General features: G+C 43.0%; 1 protein-coding gene across 1 annotated transcript in view; it reads right to left on the bottom strand.

Annotated features, from left to right (window-relative positions):
- The window catches only part of Sh3rf2 (SH3 domain containing ring finger 2), a 105,670-nt gene that overhangs the window by 58,451 nt on the left and 22,747 nt on the right, over positions 1-24,472 (bottom strand). Inside the window, exon 2 of the mRNA XM_032885871.1 lies at positions 14-283. Within this exon, the coding sequence (XP_032741762.1) occupies positions 14-283 (270 nt within the window). The remainder of the gene's footprint in view (positions 1-13; positions 284-24,472) is intronic.

Below are 24,472 nucleotides of genomic sequence, written 5' to 3'. Positions count from 1 at the left end.
CTGTGACTCTTACCTTGAGGAAGGTCAGGCAATCCTGGTTCTCACTCTTATCCTTGTCTCGAAGGTCAAAGTTGTAGAGGGCTCTGCAGAGAGGGGGTGGCTGGGGCAGCTGCTTGATGACTTCCACAGAGCTGGCTGGGAAGAACCCACTGACCCCATTGATCTCCCCCTGGTACCAGTTCTCATCAAGCTGTCTCCGAAGGAGGATGACATCTCCTTTATTAAACTTCAGGTCGCCAGGATTCTTCCCTCTGTAGTTGCACAAGGCCTTGGCTCGAGGCACCTGTAAGTGACACAGGACAGCAAATAAGGAACTGAGCTTAGGGGTAGAGAATGGAATGTCTTATGCCAACTACTAATGATGGTTGTGTGTGGACCACTTGTCTCATGTGATGTAAATAGTTGCCTTAGTTTCTCTTCCTGTTCTGTAATGAGGTACACAGACAAAATCAATTTTAGGGAGAAAGGGTTTATGTTGGCTCACAGTTCAAGGTGTCCATGAAGATGGTGGAAGGCACGGTAGCAGAAACTTGAAGCAGATGCTCATGTCACAGTTTTGGTCAAGAAACAATGACTACTTCCAATTTTCTCAACTCTCTTTCTCCATTTGGCACAGTCCAGGACCTCCTCCTTTCTAAGTAATTGTCCTACTCACAGGTTCCCCCCCATATCAGTTAACATAATCAAAATGACCCCCACAGGTATGCTCACTATCCGCTGTCCTTTCTTAGATGATTCTAGATCCTGTCAACTTGTCGATTAACAGCAACTGTCATAGTAACTTTTTTGGACAATTTTTTTAAATTTTAAGACTATAATACAGTTACAACATTTCTCTCTGACCCCTCCCTTCAAACACCCTCATAGTCCTTGCTCCACTCTCCTTCGGATTCATAGCTTCTACCTTTACCAATTGTTATCTCATGCATATATGCACATGCATGTACACAAATACAACCTGCTCAGTTTATATAATGTTACTTGTATGTTTTCAGGGCTGACTGGCCCTGGACAACCAACTGTTATGCTCTAATCTGGGGAACACTGCCTCTCCTGTTCCCAGCTTTACTCAATTGGCTGTAGTTCCTTGTGAAAGATTGAGGTCTCATGGGCTTTTCCCCATCTACCTTAGCAGCACCTTAATTTTATACTTTGATTTGGATAGTGGTTTGTAGTTATAGTTGATTGTTCCCATTTATTTATAGCACTTTATTGAAATATTCAATATATATATACATATATATACATATATACACACGCACACACACACACACACACACATATATATATATATATGAAAGAATTTTAAATCAGTGTTTATATGCAGTTATCTTTTATCTTCCTACAAAGGTATTTGGAAAAACTAATGGTATCATCCTAGATCAGCTTATACTGGGATAGAATGTTGGTGAAACTTCATGGAAACAAACAGCTTCTGATATTACAAGGAGACACAATTTTGCAGCAAACTCCTTGATCTCCTGGCCCTCACAATCTTTCTGCCCCTCTTCCACAATGTTATGCAAACCTCAGATGGGACATCGCTGCTCTGCTCACAGTATCTAGGAAATGGAAACAGCAGAGTAACTGTTTGAGACAGAAGTTCGTCATCCAATTTGCTGATGAAGCCGGCCATCAGTGGTTTGGTAACTCGCATAAGGTGACAACACAGTTGGGGTAAGAATCAGCAAACATTAGCTCTGAGCCTGGGGCACCCGAGTCTAGAGCTTTTGTTGTTAATCCTGATACTGGGAGTATGGGCTAGGATTGACTCATAGCTATGTGACTTTGAGTGAATGTCTTAGTCAGGGTTACTGTTGCTGTGATGAAACATCTTGACCAAATGCAATTTGGGGATTAAAGGATATAAACCCTTTGACTTATACTTCATATCACTGTTCATTATTGAAGAAGTCAGGACAGGAACTCAAGCAGAGCAGGAATCTAGAGGCAGGAGCTGATGCAGAGGTCATGAAGGGATACTGCTTACGGGCTTGCTCTTTGTGCTTACTCAGCCTGCTTTCTTATAGAACCCAGGACCACCAACCCAGCATGGCACCACCCACAACGAGCTGAGTCTTCCCACATCAGTCACTAATGAAGAAAATGTCCTACAGGTTTACCTACACAGCCCTGATGTTATGAAGGCATTTTCTCAATTGAGGTTCTTTCCTCTCAGATGACTTTAGCTTGTATCAAGTTGGCATAAAACCAGCGAGCACAGTGAACCAACGATTCTTTCTGGGTCCATACTGATTTTGCATTCTGGTTATACCTCTTTCTAGTTATGTGATTAGGGTTGTTTAATATTTTTTGAACTATGCTCATGTATAAAATAGGATGTTAGTAGAATGTCTACCTCATTAGGGCTTTTGCGAGCAATAAATACTATCCATAATACATTGAACATCTTGCCTAGAATATAATATGTGCTCAGTGAATGTCTTCCCTTATTAGCATCATGTATAATGGGGAACTAATGACAGCAGTTCTACCTACTCCTCAGCATTGATGGGAAGAAAATGGGAGTGGAAACCACCTGCAAATAGGAAGTGGATTGGGAGGGTACTGCAGCTTAATTTGTCTACAGCCTTCTTCAGAGCTGTAGACCTCATGAGCATCTGGATCATTAGGAAACTCAACTGAGACAAGGAAACAATTAGTCAGGAATCAATCATAGCTTTTGAATAAAAATCAGCTCGTGAATCGTCATTTGTCAGATCAGTTGTCTGTTTAAAAAATTGATACAGTCAAATGTTCGTCCCCCAACCCCCATTGAGAGTGGTTTCTCCACATGGGAATGACCTCAATATGCTTTTATTTGAGGTTGCTTGGCACACTGAAAGTTTAATGACTCAGCTTTCAACAAAGGCCTTTTTCTCACCAGAGATACATGTGTGTGTTTTTCTAAGCAGTGGGATGAAACAGTTCCCTTGCTATCCCCAGGGAAGTCAGGAGAATTTAATTCAGGTCTTCCAGCATTTTTGTTCTTCAATGCTCATTTGAAAATACAATTCCAAGCAAATTGTAGAGAGACACTCTCACATCCCCTTGGCAATGGATAACAGGACTGAGGATAGTGTGAGGAAAGCCTGGGACTTAGAGAAATACAAGAACACAGCTCACCCTGGGGAAACTGGAGGGTAAGTGAGCAAGGCACGTGGACGTGGTTCAATAAAGTATGACACACATCCACATGCTGAGAGTTCTTAGTCATTAAGGCTGACGTTTAGCATGGAGCCTCAGTATAAAAGAAGTCAAAGACAGGCCTGTGGACTAGATTATCGTCACATGTTAGCTTAACTACTTTGGAAAATGTTAGCTGTCTGAACCTCACAACACAGATCATTTCTAGAGAACAGTGTTTTCCCCCCAAGGGTTTAGTCCTGGTCTTTAAACTTTCATAACAAAATGATTGTGTTGCCGATTAAAATCAGACAAATCTGGGAGGAAAAAAGAATGGGGTAAAGCTCATAGGTGAGGGTGGAGCTATGGAAGGAATTTGGAAAGAAAATGAAACTTAGTGGGATAGGTGACCATGACCTGTGCTGAAGGAGATGCTATGTAAGAAACTTGCATGCAGAAGGACGAGTCAGAGGATGTCCAGGAAAAATCTAAGTCTGTGAGGCATTGTGGGACCATGAAAGGCACCCTAGTTCCTGGTTGAGCTAAGGCTTGAAACCCTGGTGACCCTGAAAGGATGGTAGGTGTTTCCCCTGACTCCTGGGAAACCAGGCCTTGTCACTAGCCACAGCCCTCCATAGATTTGTGGCCATCCGTCACATAAGGGCAATGCCCCAAGCCCCTCCACAGGTAGAGAACTTGAGTGCAGGTTACATGGGCCTCAAGACAGATCTCCATTTCAATGAGGTACCTAAAGGCCTGAAGGCTTAGCCAATGAGCTTTCCTTCCCAGACACTCCTCCCTGCAAAAGATATTTAATCTCAGGCCCACCCGGAGCAGGCAGGTATGGTTTTACACATCTACTTTCTGCCATGACAATAACTGTCTTAAAGCCCTGGACTGACTTTTCATAGGGATCCACTGTGTGAAGCCACAGAGAAAGTCTTCACCTATAGAACCGCCATCTAATCTCCTGTAGAAGGCCTCCCTGTGCTCCCAGCCATGGCTATCACCACCACCAAGTCTCCAGCCTCCACTCATCAAGCCAAGGACTATCCCCTCCATACCAGCTGGAGCCCCCCCTTCCCCTCAACCCTGGGCTAGATTCAGTCTGCAGGCCCCCACTTTATTCTCAGCTCTTTTGTGGCTTCCAGTGGCGCCTGGATGCCCAAGGCCCGAGAACCCAACAGTCCCAGCCTCCTTGCAGGCCTGGGGACCCCCTCACTTCAGCCAGCTCCAGCTGTGTCTCCCACCTCAAACTGTGCCTCCTCACCTCTGAAGCCCTGTCCCAAGGCTTCCCTATGGCCTGACACCTGCTCAGTGACAGAGTGGGGTAAGTGCGGTCAAACGTTCCACCTCCTGCCTCCCCAAGCAGCCATGGTGGAGCAGACACGAGACCCCAACAAACCTACAAGGCATCCTGGGTCACCAAGGGTCAATACCTATTCTTCCAAATTCCTTCTCTACTACCTACTTCTACATCTCAAATACCTTTTCTACTACAACATGGGTCACATTTTTCTGGGCTCATGACTATATGGAATACTGGCTGACCACACTTTGTCTTTCTAGCTGCTGAGTAGAAGCCTCTCAGAAAAGTCCTTCTGAAGGAGACTTGTCTTGCTCCACACTGCTGTGCAGGATGCACCTGGAGCTCTGACTGACATCCTGAGTAACGAGAATGAAGGCTACTTCTAAACAGGGGAAAGACCCTGCCACATGTCCTTGGACTACTTCCATACCTATACGTTTATGTTGATATATTATTCTTTTTGATTTATAAAAAGAAAAGAATGAAATGATAAAAGAGAATCCAAGTCCTTTACACAAGGATGCTAATATATATAATAGTTACTATTATTTTTCATATATATAAGCAATATTATTCCATAGTGTATTCATTTACTTCTCGCAGCAACCTTTGAAGTATATATAAATTCAAATTCCAAAAGTTAGAAAATTTGAAATCAGAAATGTTCAAAGTTGCCCAAATATACAAAATGAGGTAGTGGGGGATTCAGGATCTGAACACAGTACTACTCTTTTTAAGCCTAGGGTCTTAACCATTAAGCTCATGTTTCTCGAAGTAAACTTTGTGGTTTACCTGTATCAGACTTATGGAGGGTGTTGAAAACACAATATCCCAGGCCCCAGGCCTGAACTGTTTGCTCAGTCTTTCTTGAAGTAGGCTTCTTCTTTTTCTGTAGCTGCCTTTTAATTTTTATGAAGCTAGCCTTCACCCAGGTTTGAGGATGCTCATTTAAGCAACATCTTTTTCAAAATCAAATGGGGGCAATGGAATTTGATATAAGCTTGTAAATTACTAACCCACTTTCTTCTTTTCCTTCCGGGAAGATATTTCTAGTGCAAGTGGCATACGTATTTTAATGAGTACCGAGGGAGTGTATTAAAGCAAAGTGGTAGAAAGGGCTGAAATTCCTTTGAAGCTACCTCAACATTGAAACTCTGTGATGGTCCTAACAGCCCACCTTCCTCACTTCTCTTCCCCTTCTTCCTCAGCGCGGGAAGCCTCATGGACATGAATTACAGATTCTATACTCAGCTCAAGGCTCTCCCTCTTTGTTCCTCTTTCCGGATAGTATGCCCATGGTATTCTTGGTACCCCATTATAGTGACAGAAAACATTGTCCTCCATTACAGGAAGGATGGAGGGAGGTAGGAGGGGGTAGGGTGGGAGAGAGAGAGAGAGAGAGAGAGAGAGAGAGAGAGAGAGAGAGAGAGAGATTCTAAAGAGGGGAGGAAATGAACATATCTCAGGGTTCTTCAGGCCACTGAAGTTTCTCTTACGTTATCGTACTACTGAATTTTTCATGTTAATCTCACTCATGTGACCTCCACAACCCTACGAAGTAAGTGATTTCATCCTATTTTATTGATTGTGAAATACAAATTCTGAGATGGTAAATGTCACCAGATGAGGTCTACACTCAGCCAGTATACACCGGGCCCAAGAAAGACTTGGGCTCATCTGACCCCAAGGTCTTGGTGCTTCTGCCACACTCCCTCCATGTCAGCTGAAGTCACTAGAGTGTTTTCTCATCATTAAAGTCACTGGGGCTGTTCAGTAATCAACATCCGGATGGAGTATGAATGCCATTGGCTTGATGCTGACTGCATTACCATGAATTATTGAACTCCAGAGCCCTTGCATAAAAGCTAAACACCTGAAGAGTCTCAGATAGTTGATTCTATCCGGTCCTCAACCGTTTCCTCCAGGGAGAATGACTCCAAGTTCTGCATCTGCTGTTACCCGATGTGCGGTTGGCACCAGCTTTTACAGCTCATAATTGCTGGCATTTTTTTTTGTCTCTGCAGGTGCAGGGGTGAAGGGTGGGGTGGGGCATAGTATGGAGGACTCAAAGGTCATTATCCAACTTTGTCATGGTGTTTCATAGAAGAGCCCTTCTTGGATTCTGCCTCATGTGCCCCTTTCCATCTTACTTTAACCCGTATTCTTTAGCTAGAATAGGCCAGATTTACCAATTTCCAGTGATTTGTTGAATGTGGAGGCGTCTTGGGGCCCTTGGACACACTTCCTCATGGCCATGTTGAGAGGACTAATGAGACAAATTATGTAGACTGCCTAGTAGAGTGTGCCGCAATTCTGAATACTACAGAAATTAGGATGCTTAGAAATTCTTGCCCGAAGGAAGAGAAAGGAAGAATCAGCCTGCGTTAACATCTGGCTTGACTTTCTCAGCTCTACTTGTCAGTCGTTTATTTGGTTTTCTTTCAACAAATATGATTTGAGAACCCATCATGCCAGGCATTATACAAAGCATTTGATTGATCTCATATTCCACTTGGTTAAATGAAAATCAAAGTTATACAAATAAATATAAAATTGCAGGTTAGAGTACATTTAATAGAGGAAAAGAATAGTGGATAAGAGTCGTTGAGGTAGGAAGGAGGCAAAGTGCAGGGAAAATTAGCCTTCCCTTATGTCTCTCTGTAAACCTCCATTCTATTCTTTCATGTGTCTCTCCATCTGTCTGTGGCCCTCTGTTCTAGCCTGCACTTCAGCACCAGGACATCACAGGGCTCCTTCATGTACCCATTTCATGCCACAGAGAGACATGGCATCCTTCCTTCAAATTCCAAGATGATGCCAGCCAAGGGCTCAGGACGTGCCAGCCCTCTTGCCCTGAGTCCTGCCACTTCCAGATTGCTGTGGTGGGAAGAAAGGGAAGGGAAGCAGATGTTTGTATCATGTGGGCAGAGATCAGTCCGCCCAAATCTATGACTGCCTTTTAAGGTTTGCTATTCATGTACTTCCCCGCTTTCTTCTGAAACATTATCCCAGTGTTTGCTTTGGAGTGATCTCATTTATCTATCCCTGAAGGTAATACCAGAGATGTCCACTTCCATATCCTAGGCTCTAAATACAAGCTGGTTCTTAGGCTGTAACTCAGGATTGTTTTGGAAGTGGGCTATGTGCCAAATCCTGCAGATATTCAAATGGATAGCATTGAACTCCTCAAAACCCAAGATTTCTCTCACCATCTCTTCCTCCAGGAGGGCACAAGGCACCTGTGGGAAGGTAAGAGGTTCACAATAGCCTGAAAGACTGGGAAAGCACCAGGCCCCTCAGTCTGGCAAACAGGTCTACTCTCTCCCGTTTCTTCTGTTTCCAGAGTAAGTTCTCCCAATAGGTGTGACCTATGGCAGATGCCTCTTTTTCCACGTGGCTGGAGAAATGAGCCAAATCCATCATGTTGATCGAGGAAAATTAAGCCAAACGGTATTCTAGTTACTGTCTTCCGACTAGCATAAGAGAAAAGAGTGTGCCAGCAGCTCTCCTCTGCCTTGGTTCCCCTAACTTAATTGGTCCCCCATCATCTCCATGTGGAGGGATTTGGAGATGGAAAAAGAACAGTGAGTGACAAGGCAAAGAGCAGGGCATCTCTGAGAATGGGGCCATCCAAGATGAGGTTCTAAAGGTGGCCCCTGGATGGGATCCAAGCTCACATAGCACGCCCTTGGTTGAAGCAGTAAATTCTCTGCACCTCAGTTTCTTCTGATCCGAAGAAGGTAATTATTTATTTATTTTTTTTTACTATTTCTTCCAACTCTAAAGGTAAGAGAGCTTCTTTTCTATTTTAAGTGAACGATTCTAGAAGTATCTTTAAAATATACATAACACAAAGTTAATGGGTGAGATGAAATCAAATTGTCCAAATGATGATGGTTGGGCTGGAGTCACAGGTAGAAGGCAGTTCAGTATGTTATTCAGTTTTTATGTATCCAGTTCTTGGAATTGCTGGTGAAGGTGTCTCTACCTAGACAGGCTGTTACGGCAAGGTAAGAAATGGCTACAGCTCCTCTCCCCCCGCAGGCCACTGGGGAAAGTGACTTCCAAGAGAGCTAACCCTGATGCACCTGGAAACATCTGTTACAAAGTGACAGGTCTTTGAGAGTTGCAGGTGTGTGCGCATTGCATGCATGTGACCAAGAGGTGTGATCTCCTTCCAGGCTGTCTCCTAGGTAACACTAAATCCAGGCGTGTCAACATTGCAGATTACTCACCATAGGACCTATCAAGGCATAGTCCTCTGTACCTTCTTCGTCTTCTTGATACCCCTCAACTGGATTGAGCCTCCTGTCTTGTGAGCTGTCCTATACTTCTTTGAGTATAGCATTCATCAGCCCTCACTGTAATTGCCCTCACGTGTCTGCATATCAGCCTGAGTTCTGTAACACTAACATAGTCACTTCCTACTCTTGTACCTAGTGACATACACACTCATGCAGTCATCAGAAATTTTCTGAGTACCCACAATAAATAAGATGGACCCAACTTTTGCCTTCTTGGAACTCACATTCTAACCAGGGCCTAGCAAACGCTTGTTAATTTGCTGAACAAGTGACTGAGCGAGTAAACATTATTTAATCAAGCCATCCTACTTAAGTACCACTCAAATTTTGGCATTTTGTTTACAGCATTCTTCCAATAAAAGTTACATCACAAACAACTAATTATTTCCTTAAAAGTGGGGACAAATCAGACATGGTAACCACAGATAAATACTGCATTTTTATAAACTGCCCATTGAAAAGATGCCATCATTTTAAATGTGTTTTGAATTATATCTGTGTCCAGGGTTTTCTAGAGGCATTTGCCTGGGAAATTCTTGCTTGTGGTAGACATTTTCCTTCCCATCATTCCCCTCTGCATTAAGTCCCTGATCTCTGGGGCAGGTAACCATGTTGAGTGACCAAAATTGACAGATGGCAGCTCCAGTGAAGAGAGCAGGCAAGAGCAAGGAGCTATCTTTTTCTGTCTATTCAGAGCATTGAAATCCAATTTACTGCTAGCCACGTGTGCCAAAGAAAGCAGTTCTCAGCAGCTGCTGACCTGAGAGGCCCCAGCCTCATCTCTGCAGGCTGGGTGCCACTGATACTTCTTGGCATGTCAGGAAATAGGTTGGCATGAGGAAGTGGCCCTCCCGGTCTTCTCTGAGAGAACTGGCTTGGGTGGGCCTGTCTCATGTGACAGAGAGTTGAATGTAGCACTGCTCTTTCAGAAGTTACAACAGATCTGTGTCGCTCTTTGTTATGGTAAAGCTTTCTTGTGTCCAGGGTCTCTATTCTTATCATCTCTTTCTTGTGCACGCAACGCTGTGTGTATATTAACTTTTGCAGAAGGACTCATGCCAAACTTCCCAGTGTGAGCAATCCTACTTTGTTTACCTACGTGACATCACTGAGCATGGTGTCCAGAAGAGACAAGCACTTGAGAGTGGGCGGAGCTGTTCTGACATCCCCATGTGGGGCTCCCTGCATTCACACTCAGACATGAAACACTGCTGTAGCCCGGCACCATCGCCCTTCCTCAGGCAGGACGTTAAGATACAGTTTGTATTATTCTTCTGTACTTGCTGTCACTGGGCTCCGGATGACATCATTATGCCTATTTGGGAGCAGAGGAAACTGAGGCATGAGGTCACATGACTTGACTCAGGTCACACTGCTGAATTTCTTCTGTTCGTATCCATCTCTGGGCATCTTCCTCTCACTGACTACTGCAGTCCCTTAGAGCTTCTTTTTGTACTACTTATGCCTCATAATTTCATACCTCTTAAATGTTTTCCAGAATATTCTCCTTCTCTTCCTCTACTGCTCAGTTGCTACTTGTTTAGGTCTCAGTGTAAACATCACAGTCTTAAATAGCTGGGTTGAATAAAGGATCTTCCCTCTTGCTTTAATGACATTCTCCACATGGCGTTGTCAATTGACATTAAAGTGCTGTGGATTTGCCTGACTCTTATACTAAACTGTACACTTAGCAGGGACTGAAAGGTTTTATTTATCTAGTACCGTTAATGCCTAACACAGTATCTGGCCCAATGAGTGTTTTTCCCCCTTTTAAAGACAAACGAATCCACTGACAATGACATCTGAACCTAAAAATTTCCACATTCTTTCTTACCACAAACCACCAAAATTGACCACAAGTCTCCACAAATTGAGATGTTTACATTTTAAAAACATTTCTTTCTATCTATCTATCTATCTATCTATCTATCTATCTATCTATCTATCTATCTATCTTCTATCTATCTAATTTATTTATATGTGTGCATTTTGTTTGTGTGTGTGTGTTGTGTATGTAGCTGCCAGAAGAGGGAGTCAGATCTCTTGTAGCTGGTGTGAGATCAGGAGGTCGTGAGCTGCCTTACGTGGGTCCTGGAGTTGAACTTGGATCCTCTGGAGGAGCAGCGAGTGCTCATAACTGCTGAGCTGCCATCTCTATGCTATTCATTGGTTGAGGTCTTTTAGGAGCTGGTGAGTTTTCTGCCGGAATTCTCCATGGGGTGGCTCATGTACTCTGTCTTGACATGGCCCCCTTGGGCTTTGCAAAGGGTCATGGGAGGAAGCTGAAACCTACTCAGTGTGCTATGAAGTGTGCTTGGTGCACCCATGCCAAGACAAAAATACAGCAAGGGAGAAACCTCCAGAGACACCTGCAAGGAAAGACTGTTCTGGAAGCAGCAAGCCTTTTAATAACTGAGTCTTGCGGATAGCACGGATTCTCTCAATTTCCATCTGAGGAGACAGGAAAGGGCCAGACTGTTCGTCTGCCGGGAGCTGCTGGCCTTTTGTCACATAGTGAAAGCTCTCCTTATAGCATCTAATCACCTTCTGTAAACACAGATGCTGCTACTCATAGCAGGCAGGAATAGAGTCTGCTTCCCTTATATGACCTGAGCATGCATGTAAGTTCGGGGTGTTCCTCTTTGCTCTTTAGGATACACAGGGAAAATGAGGTGGCAGGCATCAGATGATCGATTCAAACTTCTAGAGTGCCGCTGTTCAGTAAACTTCCTACTGTGAGAGAAACCTGCTGTAGAGTAGTACTTGCCTCATGTAGTTGTATAGCATTGGAACTGAGTTTCAGATTTCATTTACTTCAAATTAATGTAAATGAAGACAAACCAATGTGCTAGTGGCTACTGCACAGGGTGGGGTAATGTGTGTATCTGTCAGCTTAGGAAATGCAAGGACCAAAGAACAGATCCAGGGATGCCCCAGGGACGCAGTAGACGAAGAGATCCCCTGATGCCCCAGGGATACGACAGGAAACATTTCAGGGGTTGGAGCCTCTCAGGGAAATCTATTCTTTGCATATGAAAAAAATAGGTTTGTCATGGGGATGAGCCTATAGATTAAAAATATGAAGAGATGTATCGATCAACTACAATACACAGAACTTGGGGGATCTTAATTCAAGCAACACCTATCAGTTTTTTTTTTGAGGGACCAGAAAGATGGTTCAGTGGGAGAAGGTGTTTGCTGCCTAGATTGAATTTTTATGTGCTTGTGACATGGAAGTTGTGTTAAAAATAGATCTTTATCTTTGAAAGGCAGCTGCTCAAGGGCTTACTAATGATGGGAGAGTGTGATGTGTGGGTTATGCCCCAATTCTATTCTAGTTGGAGGAGAGTGAGCGGGGTTGGGGATGGAGTAGGAAGGACCTCGGGTAGACAGGTGCTGAGGACTCACCGTTCCTTATCATTGTCTTCTCCTTTAGATTTACAAGTCACCAAAACAAAGAGCTCTCCAAAGTCAGAGGAAGATCAGTGCTGCCGGAGGTGTGCACAGATGCCTCTCTTCTAGAACGCTTAAAACTTCCTAGTGCTCATTTGTATACATTGGACAAAATACAAACTGCACGTTGCCATGGACCCGATAGCCCCAGCTTTATGAGTATTTTCTGACAGATTCATGCTAGAATTACTGGAAACAATTGTGTAGTACAGGTTCTTTCATAGTGGACTGAAAGCCTAGACTGGTAAACAGGCCCCAGAATGTCTTCAATCCCAGAGCTTTGGAGTCACACTCATTCTCCCACTTGCTACCCATTTGACTTTGGACTAATAATTAGAGTTCAGGTTCCTCACACATGAAGTGAAAAGAATTATCAGTGCCCTCGTCATAGCTGTGAGGTCTCAATGGGACAGTGCATGCTAAGTACCCAGAAGGGATAAACACTTGATACATTTCTGCTACTGAAGTATATGTGTATATACTTTAAGTATAGTGTATATATATATCTGCTTTCCTGTGTTCTCATTTCAATTTTCTGATGACCCCTGTGTGTCAATACTATTTCTATCCATCCATAGTACAGATGAAGAAGTAAAGTCTTAGAGTGGTTGTGTATTAGAGTTCACTTCTCTGGACTTATGAGAGTCAATTGCTGAATTTTCTTGAAAATTTCCAGTTGGCTGACAGCATATTGATTGTTTGAAAGCAGTAAAAGTATTGATTGATGCCTTGGGAATGAACAGACATGGCATTCCTCTGAGTCACTTGTTAAACTTTCAAACACTAAGATCGGTTAGGTTACGTGTCTTGGGCTCCATAACTGCACAGTGGCTAAGCAGAAACAAATTGTGTGGCTATGTATAAGTGTGCTTCATTTAAATCAGCTCCTCCTTCGGTTCTATCCTGGGTCAGAGTTACTAAGCTGAACACCATGGCCCCAGAGAAGTGACGCTTACCCTCAAGAGTGTACTGGAATCATCTTGAGGGGTTGTTCAAATGGGTTGCTTCTTCCCACCCACTTACTTACACAGTAGGTCTGAGGTGGGACCCAAAGAATCTGTACATCTGACCAGTTCCCAGGAGTGACACCTCTGAAGTTGTGTGTTGAGCATCTTGTCACAATTCTATTGAGGGTCTCTTTGGAGACCAATGCAGTAGGACAATTCTGTGTCTCCATAAGTTTGAGCACAGGAAGATAAGACCCAACTCTCTGTGCCTCTCTTTCTCTCTAGCTGGCCCTCATTTAACTCTGGCGGGTATCCCAGGAACTGGAACCTCTCTCTACACATAACAGTAGGCAAGTGAAAAAATAAACATTTTAAGTCTATCTTTAAAGCCTGGCAGAAAGCTGCCCTATAATTACCCCAAGTGAACTAGTTACAGTTTCTCTCCTACGGAGGTAGAATTATGTGATGGCTTATTCAGTCCCATGATATTCAGCAAATGAATTTAGAATTTAGAACTGATTAAAACATACACACAGACATGCACACAGACAGACAGTCTCTCTCTCTCTCTCTCTCTCTCTCTCTCTCTCTCTCTCTCTCTCTCTCTCTCTCTCTCTCTCCTGGATCCCAAATAATATAATTGTAAAATACAACCAGGAAAGAAAATAAGATTAACTCCGAGTTGATGGTTCTAATCTGAGCACGTTTCTTGAAATGATGGCTGTGTTTAGAAGAACAATGTTCTATTTTTCTAAGTATCTTCTGTTTGCAAATGCATACAGACTCTCTTTGAGAAGGCCATGGGTACACATAGGAGGTGACCTGACACCCCTTTTGTACAATTAGCTTTCCTTGCAATAATGTCTTCTCATGTAACTCCAGACCAAGTAGGAGGAAATGGACCAGTCCGATGGACTTGGCTGGTCATATTTGTAATCTCTAGTTGGGATACAAAAAAGCCACCACTGGCTTAAAGTGTACTAGAGGGCTTTGTCATCCATACCTGTGTAGATTCAGGGAGTCAGAGAATACGAGTCTAGAAATAATTGCCTGTTAGAAACAGAGTTTGTTTGTTTCTTGTTGTTTTTAAGTTCTGGAGATCAAACCCAGGGCTTACAAATACAAGCAGGCACCCTACCACTGAACTGTACCTGTAATTCTAGAGTAGAATTCTTACAGATAATTAGAATCTCCATTTCTTGAGAGTAGGAAGTAAAACTTAGTACTAATTATTATAACCACACATTCCTGAGCACATAATTGGTGTTTAATAACCTACACACACACACACACACACACACACACACACACACACACACACACACACACACACACTACAACAAATAATTATAAAAGACTTTCTGTTTGTTTGGGTGGGTGGGTAGTCGGGTGGTTGGCTTTTTGAGACTGGGTTTCTCTATGCAGCCCTGGCCCTCCTTGAACTCACTCGGTAGACCAGGCTAGCTTTGAACCCATAAAGGTCCGCCTGCTTCTCCCTCCTGAGTATATTAATGACTTATAAATGACAAGATACTATTGTGCAAAGAGCAAGGGCTTTATAGCCAATGTGCTTTGCACTCAAATCCCACTTTGTACTCAGCGACAATGTATAATTTAAAAACAAGTCATTTGTAGCTTCTTCCATATTCCATTTTCCCCTCTGTAAAGTGAGGATCAGATAAGTTTTACCAAGTGCCTGTGTGTGCTAACACTAGAAGCCAGGGCTAGCCAGTGAGTATGACAGTCAGAATTCCTGTGTCCAAGATGTGTGTAGACGTAACACTGCCTCTCAGGAAGGTGAGCTGTAGGCTATGGATCTGCCTACTGGCAGTCATTCCTGTCGATGCCTACCACAGTACCACTTACTGGCTGACAGCAGCTGAGCCTCAGTGTAGTGAAGTACATTGTGTAAGACTCATAATGACCCATGAAGGAGGGACCTTTTGCTATCTCCCCCTGACAGGTAAGGGACATGGAACACAGAACAGGATTGGCTGGCAGCCCTGCAACTAGAAAATGGCTGAGCCGGAAGTTTCATGACACAGGTTTGAAAACACAGTGTTTCCTGCTACCTTTTCTTCATGATAAGGTCTCAGTGCTCCTGCATAAAGTTGGAACCCAATCCACATTTATCAGTTGGTTAAGTTCCAGGAGGGTTGGTTGGGAAACACAGAATGCAGTTTTGCTGGGCTTTCCCTTTGGGTGGGTGTATTAGATAGATGTGGAGGGTTGCCTAGAGTAAAGGCAGAGGGAAGACTGGATTGGCTGACCTGCCTGTCCTGGGCTGGTATAAAAAGGATCTGGTTTTCAAATCTCTTCCTTTCCCCTACATGGCTGTGAGTCACCTCTGTCTGCATGAGGCTTCCCATGGCATCTGCAACTATCCCTTTAAGACACAGGCTCAGCCAGCTAAGAGAGGAGTCGGAGCTACGCCGTGCCCAGCCATCCTTCTTCTAGCAGGTGCTGGAAAATATTGGCTTCCCCAGGCTGACACTGAGCAGCACGTCTGGAGCCATCTCGTTAAAGTGGCTATTGGGACATTGAGCTCTAATGTCAGTTGGGAAGGACAGAGTGTTCAGGAATAGAATGGGACATCGCAAATGAGCTGTGAAAAACAAACCTAGGCCTTGGCCCTGCTGCTGGAGCCCAGATGTGCTCCTGCAGAAGCTTGGCAGAACGCACATGGAAGACGCCGCCTGCCTGGGCTGGGTGTCCAAGTTTGTGCACACAGCTTGGCTGCGGTGTTTGGCTCTAAGTTCTGATAAGCTAAGGTGGGCCAGGAAGGTTCAGAAGCATGAGACACACCCAGGTTCCTACAAGCTCCAGTTCAAACCTATGTGTTTAGTAGGGTTTGTACAAACTGGACAATATAATGTAGACCTATGAATTTTTTCCTTCCGTCTTCCCTCCCCTCCTCTTCTTTCTATCACTTTGGATAATGTATAATGCAGTTCAGGCAGGCCTGCAACTTACCGTGTAGTTGACGTTGACCTTGAACTTCTTATCCTCCTGCCTCCTCCTCTGAGTTCTGGGATTAAACCTAGGGCCCTTGGCATGTGGGGTGAGCACCCTAGCCACTGAGCACTCCAGGTGACTGCCAGTTCTTTCAGGAATGAGTTTACAAATGGCTTAGAAGCCTTGTGCTCTCTTGTTCTGTCTTCCACACCCTCTCCTATTCTCTTCTGGTATTTCCCTCACTTCTCAGACTAAAGTACACAGTGAAAGCGTGGTTTATGGTCCACCAGAGACAAGCATGGGCCTTGCTTTTTCCTTTTTACATGTGTGAGCCTGGAAGATTTGCTTCTCTTTACTGAGTGCTGGTTTGATCTCTTGTAAAGTGGTCAAAATAATGAACGGCCACACAGGGTTTGGAGAGAGATTAAATGAGTAATGAATACCTTACAAGCAGCATGTCATTAATAAACGTTATGGATATGTAGATACATTCCCATCCTCTATTTCCCTTTTCTCCTTGTTCCTTTCCCGCTTCCAATTCCTTTTCATCTATGGCGGACAGACTAAGGTGGCCTCATGTCCCTGCTATAAGCATGGTCCCTGTTCATCCTCTGTGTGATTCCCTTCACCCAGGTGTAGGCAGCAACCGTGAACTGCTGCTAGCCACCGGAGCAAAGTCAATACCAGGGAGCTCAGTGCTGGGTTAGTTTATGTTCACGACTATGTTGTGGGAGCTGCGTTGCTAAATATTTCCATCGCAGGCTCCGAAGACGTGCATGGCTGTGTTGTCAGGTCTGTATGGCAAGGAGCTAAGAATGGTCTTTGGGGCCTCAAAGTGGCCTCCAGTCAATATCAGCAGTAACCTAGGTGTTATGGATGTGCAGAAACGGATTCTGTGATAGGAAGGTTTGATCCTTCTGCATGCGTTCAGATGAGAACCCATCTTGACTGTTCTCTAAACTGCTGGGGATCGAACTAGTTAGGTTGAACTCTATTAGCTACAGAAACAGTAAGCTTCAACATGTGTTTGTTCTTTTATTCCCCTATATTTGTGATGATTTTTATACAACATAGAAAAAGAATGAGGCACCTCCACATTCTTCAAACACTTGCTTTTGTACTTAAATCTCTCACAAGATAGGCTACCAACATGGCTGAGGAGCAGAAATGAAGTAAAAATAAAGCCCTTACTGTCCTGGTAGGATGCTAGAATGTTCCTTTCCCTCTCTGTCTACCTCCCCATTTCCCTCCCTCCTTCTTCCCCCCTACTTCTCTCTCTCTTCTTCCCTCCATCTATTCCCCTTTCCAGATGAGTTGACGCTAAGTTAAATAGCATGTCCGAGGTTATTGGCTTGTGGGTAGTAGAAGAAAAGTCCCAACAAAACTGTCTCTGTTATCTGGACTCACATCCTACTTTAAGGTAGGTGACCTCGGCCTGTGTCCTCCCCTAAGATGAGGACGGTGGTAATAACAGTAACCGTATGCTGTTCTCATGGGACTCAGAAAGAAGGTGCATGTATCCGACCAGAACTTAGTAAACAGTCTCTTAGCCCCTTACATTACTGCTTCTCTGTCTACTGAAGCCACAGGCGCATCGTGGGTCCTGACTTCGGGCTTGTATCAGTGTGCTCATTCTACTCATGAAAGCTCTGCCAGAAGCAAGTAAGTCCACAAAAGTTGCTCCTTTAGTACCTAGCACAAGATAGGCTATGGCTGGCATTCTGTCAATCCTTGTGGTCTGACTGATGAGGTGTTTGAACATCATTTTTATTTCAACCTGGAACTTTATATTTTTGTTTAACCTCTCTTGTCCTGGTGGCCAGCACAGTATTAAGCAACAGACACAAACTTTGTGTCCATTTGACTGTTGAAGTCCATGAAAAATGACCAATCTAGGTCAGATTTCAGTTTCCATACCTGCCATCTTGGTATAGTCATTCTGAAGGTGAAATGATGCACAAGCACTCATCCCTCATCTTTTCCCTCAACCAGCTCCTATAACCAGAGCAGGTATCTTCTGACGTCTACATCCAGGAGGGAGTCGCAAAGGCAGACTGTTGCTTTTTCAGCTTGCTGCTTTTCTCTCTTACAAACCAACCAGTCTGCTTTTGGTGGTATAAAAAAAAAAATCCAAGCCCAAGGGCTTAATTTTTAGACAGAACAAATATGGGTCTTTGTAGAGCTTTCAGGTTCTGTGGCAGCCACAAAGGTGATAGTCACAGGATGCTTTAGGCTGGGTTTATAATTTCTTGGCAGAGGAAGCAGAATCTGGTCAGAGAGGAACCAGTCCAATCTAAAAGGAACCCCAAAGGCTACAGAGTGTTTAGGCTTGACACACAGGCCTTGGAACAGGGCACCCATTAATATTCCCAATGACTAGAAATGACCCAAAGACTGCTTTCTTCCGTTTTTGATTGCTCTGGAATAATGTGAAGATCAAATTGCATTTACAACCATCAGTGAAAATTACACACTCATAAGTTATTGGCACTTTTCCTACTGTACACCCAATCCATACCAGATCGCCTTTTCCCCCCTGATTCTCTTTCAGTTTGCTTGGGGGAACAGAGGGCACAGTTGATACTCCAGTTCCAGCCCTTACAGGCAGTGGGAATGGGAACAAAAGAGTCACTTACTGTTCTCAAGTCTCCATTTCCTGGTCTTTAAAGTGTTCTATATGAAGAAAGCTGGACACTAGACCACTGGTTCTCAACCTGGGAGTCATGACCTCCTTGAGGGTCCAATCTGGGATTACAGAATGAATTGTGACAAGATCCAAACTCAGGTTGAGTTTGTGTAGCAAACTCTTAATTGGCTGAGCCATCTCCTGGCCCCTCTTTTTAGCTTTAACATAAACCTCACAAATGACTCACATTAACAGAATAAGAGCAGAATGGTGTTCCGAATTTTTCTCTATGAACATAAAATCCCACATAGGTGCACAATTACATATATTACATTTTGAAGAACAATCTGTAGGTGTGTCCCGCCATTTGATTTCTGTGCTTAACTGTGGTGTGTAGAAATACTTGTTAGTGCACTCAGGGCTGCTTCATTTAAAGCACAGCAAAAAAGATACAAGGTTATTTAAAACCCTGTAGATATAGTTTGGAGTATTTCTGAAGGTTTCTTTTTATTTCATGAGCAATGTCGCGTGGTGTTTAAGGCTGTGCACAATTCTGTTAAACAGTTCACTAGGGGGCTGGAGAGATGGTTCAGTGCTTAAGAGCTCTTCCAGAGGTTCTGAGTTCAAATCCCAGCAACCACATGGTGGCTCACAACTATCTGTAATGGGATCTGATGCCCTCTTCTGATGTGTCTGAAGACAGCTACAGTGTACTTGTAAATAATGAATGAATAAATAAATAAATCTTTAAAATAAAAAAAATAAAAACAGTTCACTAGCATTTCACAGTGACATTACTCAATTAGCAAGTAAAATACTTTAAACCTTGAGAGATTAGACTGAATCTTTAACATTTTGGGGACATGGACCCTCTTGAAACTCTGAAGAAGACTATGGCTATCTTTAGGACAGTGCCTCTGGGTGAACACATCTGTGGTTTTTGTTTTTGTTTTGGTGTCAGGACTTCATGGGTATCCTGAATGCAGTTAAGGTTTTTTCCCAGTGAAATATTTCATAGTAAAAGTCCCCTGATCATTGGCTAGAAAAGACAGAACAAGTCTCATAGAGTCACATATGACCGCGTAATCCTCATTTGTTATTTACAGAGTCTATAATCATGTGGCTGTACCTGAGACGCATCTAACGTCGGTCTCCTCCCCCTTGAAACAGTGGAACAAAAGCCTCTCTCAGGGGGCTGGCACACATGATGCTGGCACCACAGATGCTGAGTAAGTGCTGCTCTCTTTTTGGCACTTCTGTCATTTGTTTTCCTTGAGGCACCTGTGGTTTCTTGGACCCCACCCCCAGGAGACAGGATCTTTCTGCTCGGCCCTGACAGTCCTGGAGCTCACAGGCTGGCCTTGAACTCATAGAGATCCACTATCTCTGCCTCCTGAGTGCTGGAATTAAAGGCGTGCACCACTATGCTCATTGCACCTTTGTTTCTTCACAGAGTCAATGGAACACTTGTTAGTTCAAAGCTAGTGGTGTGAGACTGATTTAAACTGTGTAAACGGGGCACGTGTATGCCATGACACACATGCCCTTACTCCCCAAATAAATAAGATGTAATTTAAAAATTTAAAATCCACATAGGTTGGCAGAGAGGGATCAAATACGCATTTAGAGTTTAAATAGCTGGAGCCCCTTTTCACATTACCTATTGTTTTTTTTTTTTATATTTACCATAATAAAAAATTTATTGTAATTTTAAATAAACCTTTTTGAAAGAAATCAGAATACAACAACCTTAAATAAAGAAAGAGAATGAGAAATTAGATGCTAGATTACAGACCGTAGAACAGAGATTAGAAGATCTGCAACTACAACAGAAAAGAGAGTTCCAGATGAGAAAAATCCACAAAGCCTTGAGAAATTAGAATGAGAACCCATAGAAAAACAACATATTAAATGAAGAATCCAGATTTTGCTTATTGATACTAAGTTAAAGCAATGCCACAGAATAGACTATGTGGGTTTTTTGCTTTATTAATATATTTTTATTTTTTGTAGAGTTTGGAAAAGTGAGATGTGTTTACGTGCTGATATATCATAAAATTGATACATGCTCAGAGTTCCAATATTACCTATTGTTTTAAAGTAAAAGTTTTAAATAAAAGCCTTAAATAGTGTCGAGCTCATATTTAGAATTTCTGTCGCATTAGAGTGTTTTCAACTAAGTCACAAAAGGCGTTGTTGGCTCATTCGGTCTCTACTTATGAAATCATTGCTTCTAAAGAATCATCATCATTTCTTCACTTGCATTCCTGAAGTCGTTCTGGGTGTCAGACCATAGTTCTCCTCTCTTGTGTGTTCTCCCTCAGTGCGTGGACCAGCGCTGGATATGGAAAGCCTATTTCTGTTCTTGGGAACTAGAATGACTTTCTTGGGGTTCTCAAAAGAGAAGAAAGTGAAATTTTATGCAAGTACTATCCACTGTCCCGAAAGCACTAATCTGAACACGAATGGAGTGCTTTCAGTATGCCAGGCGTGAGCTTAAGACCAGCGTGTACTTGGATTGCTTCCTACAACCCTGGGTACCATGCTCACCACTGAGGGTGAGCCTTCAGATTTCAAATACTGTTACTATGTCTTCCTGTGTCACCTGCCCTCTTTTCATGAAGATGGCCAGAACGATCTTTACAAGATGCAAATTGGATACTATACTTCATGTTTATAACCAGTTAGTAGCACCCCAAATTTAACTGTGTAGGTTTTTGTTCCCCGGCACTTGCCCTATGACCCCCTTTTCCTTCCTCATAAGGACCTATCTTCTCACAGCTCAGAACCTTACTGGAGATTTTTTTCCTCTCTGTTTTGGACACTTCTGCCTAATTCTTTAGTTCTCATTTTGACCTATCCCTAATCTCTTAGGAAGTTCACCTTTTAAACCTTGATTTTAATTCTTTCCTATTTAAGTCCTGCTGCCCCAAATATTCCTTGTGAAATATGTCAGAGTTCTCAGCCCTTTCCCTTCTACTCTTCCTCCTCATTATTACTGTTATTATTTTTACCACCACCACCACTACTACTGCTACTACTACTACTACTACTACCACCACCACCACCAACTACTACTACTGCTAGTACTACTACTACTACTACTACTATTACTACTACTACTACTACTATGACTACCACCACCAACTACTACTACTACTACTACCACCACCACCAACTACTACTACTACTACTACTACCACCACCACCAACTACTACTACTGATAGTACTACTACTACTATTACTACTACTATCACCACCAACTACTACAACTATTACTACTACTACTATTACTACTACTACTACTACTACTACTACTACTACTACTATTCTATTGTTTTGGGTTTTTTGAGACAGAGTTTCTCTATATAGTCTTGGCTGTCCCGGAACTCACTCTGTAGACCAGTCTGGCCTTGAACTCAGGAAGATTCATCTGCTCCTGCCTCCTGAGCACTAGGATTAGCAGCGTGTGCCACCCCCACCCAGCTCCCTTCTTATTTCTAACCATACTTTAAAATGATATAATTATTTGTGTGTCTGGCTACTGAACACATCTCTGATGAGGACAGAGACCAGCTACGTCTCTATTTTTCTCTGTGTTTACCAATGGCTTCACAGTCTGTCTGGCATGTGGTGGTTGACAAGTAAATATTTGTTAAAAGGGTGAATGACATTTAGAATAGTTAGTATAAATAATAATTACCTTGGCTCTTTTCAACCTTGAAAGCCCACAATGGCAAGTCTTAAGGCACTTTACGTAATAGGCAATGTTTGTTTAAATGAATACAATTGAATTCCTATTTTCTTCTTCTCTTAGTTTAATAGAAAACTGCCACAACCCCAGCCCAAAACAATGATGATTCCAGCCAGTGACAGGCTGGTGTCTCAGAACAGTTCTGAGTTGTAACTCAACCTGTCAATTGCCCATTTCTCTGGGGCTAACCTCGGCCCACACATCATTCTTCCCTTGATGTCTGTCTACCCAGTCAGACTTAGCCTGAAGGTAAATGGCGTTGACAAAACAGGACAATGGCATTTCCAAGAGAAAAGCTGGAAGAAAAAAAAAAAAACCAATACGCTTGGTCACGGAAAGATAATTCTTCTGTTTTTGTTTTTAACAGTCTTGTCAGAAATAACAAAATAACGAAATGAGTCTGCCACTCTTCCATTATTCTCCCAGCACAGGAGGAAATGTCTTTTTACTGACGTGTGCTTTAGGAGAACCAGAGGGAGTCCTGCTGTGGACTCTGAAGGAGATGTGGGCGCACTAGGCCCAGGGCCTGACTCAGCTACAGTCCTGCAGCTTAAGGAAGACTGTTTGTAGTTCAGGGACTTCCTAGTGATAAGGAGACACATTCTAAAAACCCTGCAGCTGAAGGAAATTCCAGGGAGTCCTGGAGCTGGTAGGAAATAAAGTACTTCACATTATTTGAGAAACATCTTTGGGGGAACTGGGAACCAGTTACAGTCGGAGGGATCTGGGCTCTAATCATCAATACAGAAGAATGCTTTATGTGGAAATGGAGTCTCCCAGGCAATTGTTAAGATGAATCATTTTCTCTGAGTTTGAGGCCAGCTTGTCTACATAGAGTTTCAGGTCAATCAAGGCTACACAAAAAGGCTCTGTCTCAATAAAACAAGACAAAACAATTCATTTTTGATCTTTTTTCACTATGGTATTAATACCTTCTAGTATGAAATGTTTATTATGAACTCATTGATATTAACCTCTTTATTCTGTAGCTGTCTTTCTCAGCAGAACCCAGGGAAAGTTTGTCAGAAACCACAGTTAACTCTATGTAGTTAGTAATTCATACATCTAGTATGGATTCAGTATTATTTATTTACAAATATAATTCCATTGGCCTTTATCATACATTTGGAGGATATTTTCCCTTCCCAACACCTCCCAGACAACAATAATAAAACAAAATGAAAGGTACACACAAAGAACATGGTGTCCAGTTGTGTTGTGTAATTACTGCTAAGTTCGAGGCCTGGCCTGCCCTGAAGTGTGGCTGATAAACCCAGAGTCACTTCACTGGAGAAAACTGATTTTCCCTCTTCTAGCAAACATCAATTGCAAAAGCTTCTTGGTTAGGAATGGGGCTCTGTACCCACTTCTTGCCAATTTTGTGTGTGTGTGTGTGTGTGTGTGTGTGTGTGTGTGTGTGGTCTGGCTTGAACTTGTACTGGTCTGTGTGGTCTGTGTGCTGTCACAGTTGTATTTACTTTAGTGCAAATGACTTTTTTAAGGGAATAGTTGAATATTGCAGAGTGAGTGTCAGTTAGAAGCTCTAGGATGAGAAACCTGTAAGACAAATGCCAAGGCCTGGGGAAAGGGCTCAGTGGGTAAGAGTGCTTGTTTTGCAAACATGAGGATCTGCATTTGCTCCCCTGCACCCACATTGGGCTTAGTGCTGTTAGCTTAGCTGAAGGAAGGCTAAGTGAGATATCTTAAGGGAATTAGGCAAAGAGTGATACAGCAGGAAAACTAAGGCCACTGGCCTCAACACACACATGCACACACATGCACAATACACACATACACATATATCTACATTCATGCATGTGCACACACATACACCAACATACACACATGCACACACATACATACCCACACCCCAACTCACACACACACACACATACATACATATACACATACACACTCCCACACACATACACATATGCATACACATATGTGTACACATACATACACATGTACACTCACACATATACATATATATATAT

Source organism: Rattus rattus, chromosome 15, assembly GCF_011064425.1.
Source record: "Rattus rattus isolate New Zealand chromosome 15, Rrattus_CSIRO_v1, whole genome shotgun sequence".
NCBI classification, from domain to species: Eukaryota; Metazoa; Chordata; class Mammalia; order Rodentia; family Muridae; genus Rattus; species Rattus rattus.
The sequence above is the reverse complement of the archived record's forward strand: the minus strand, read 5'-3'. Positions and strand labels throughout refer to the sequence as shown.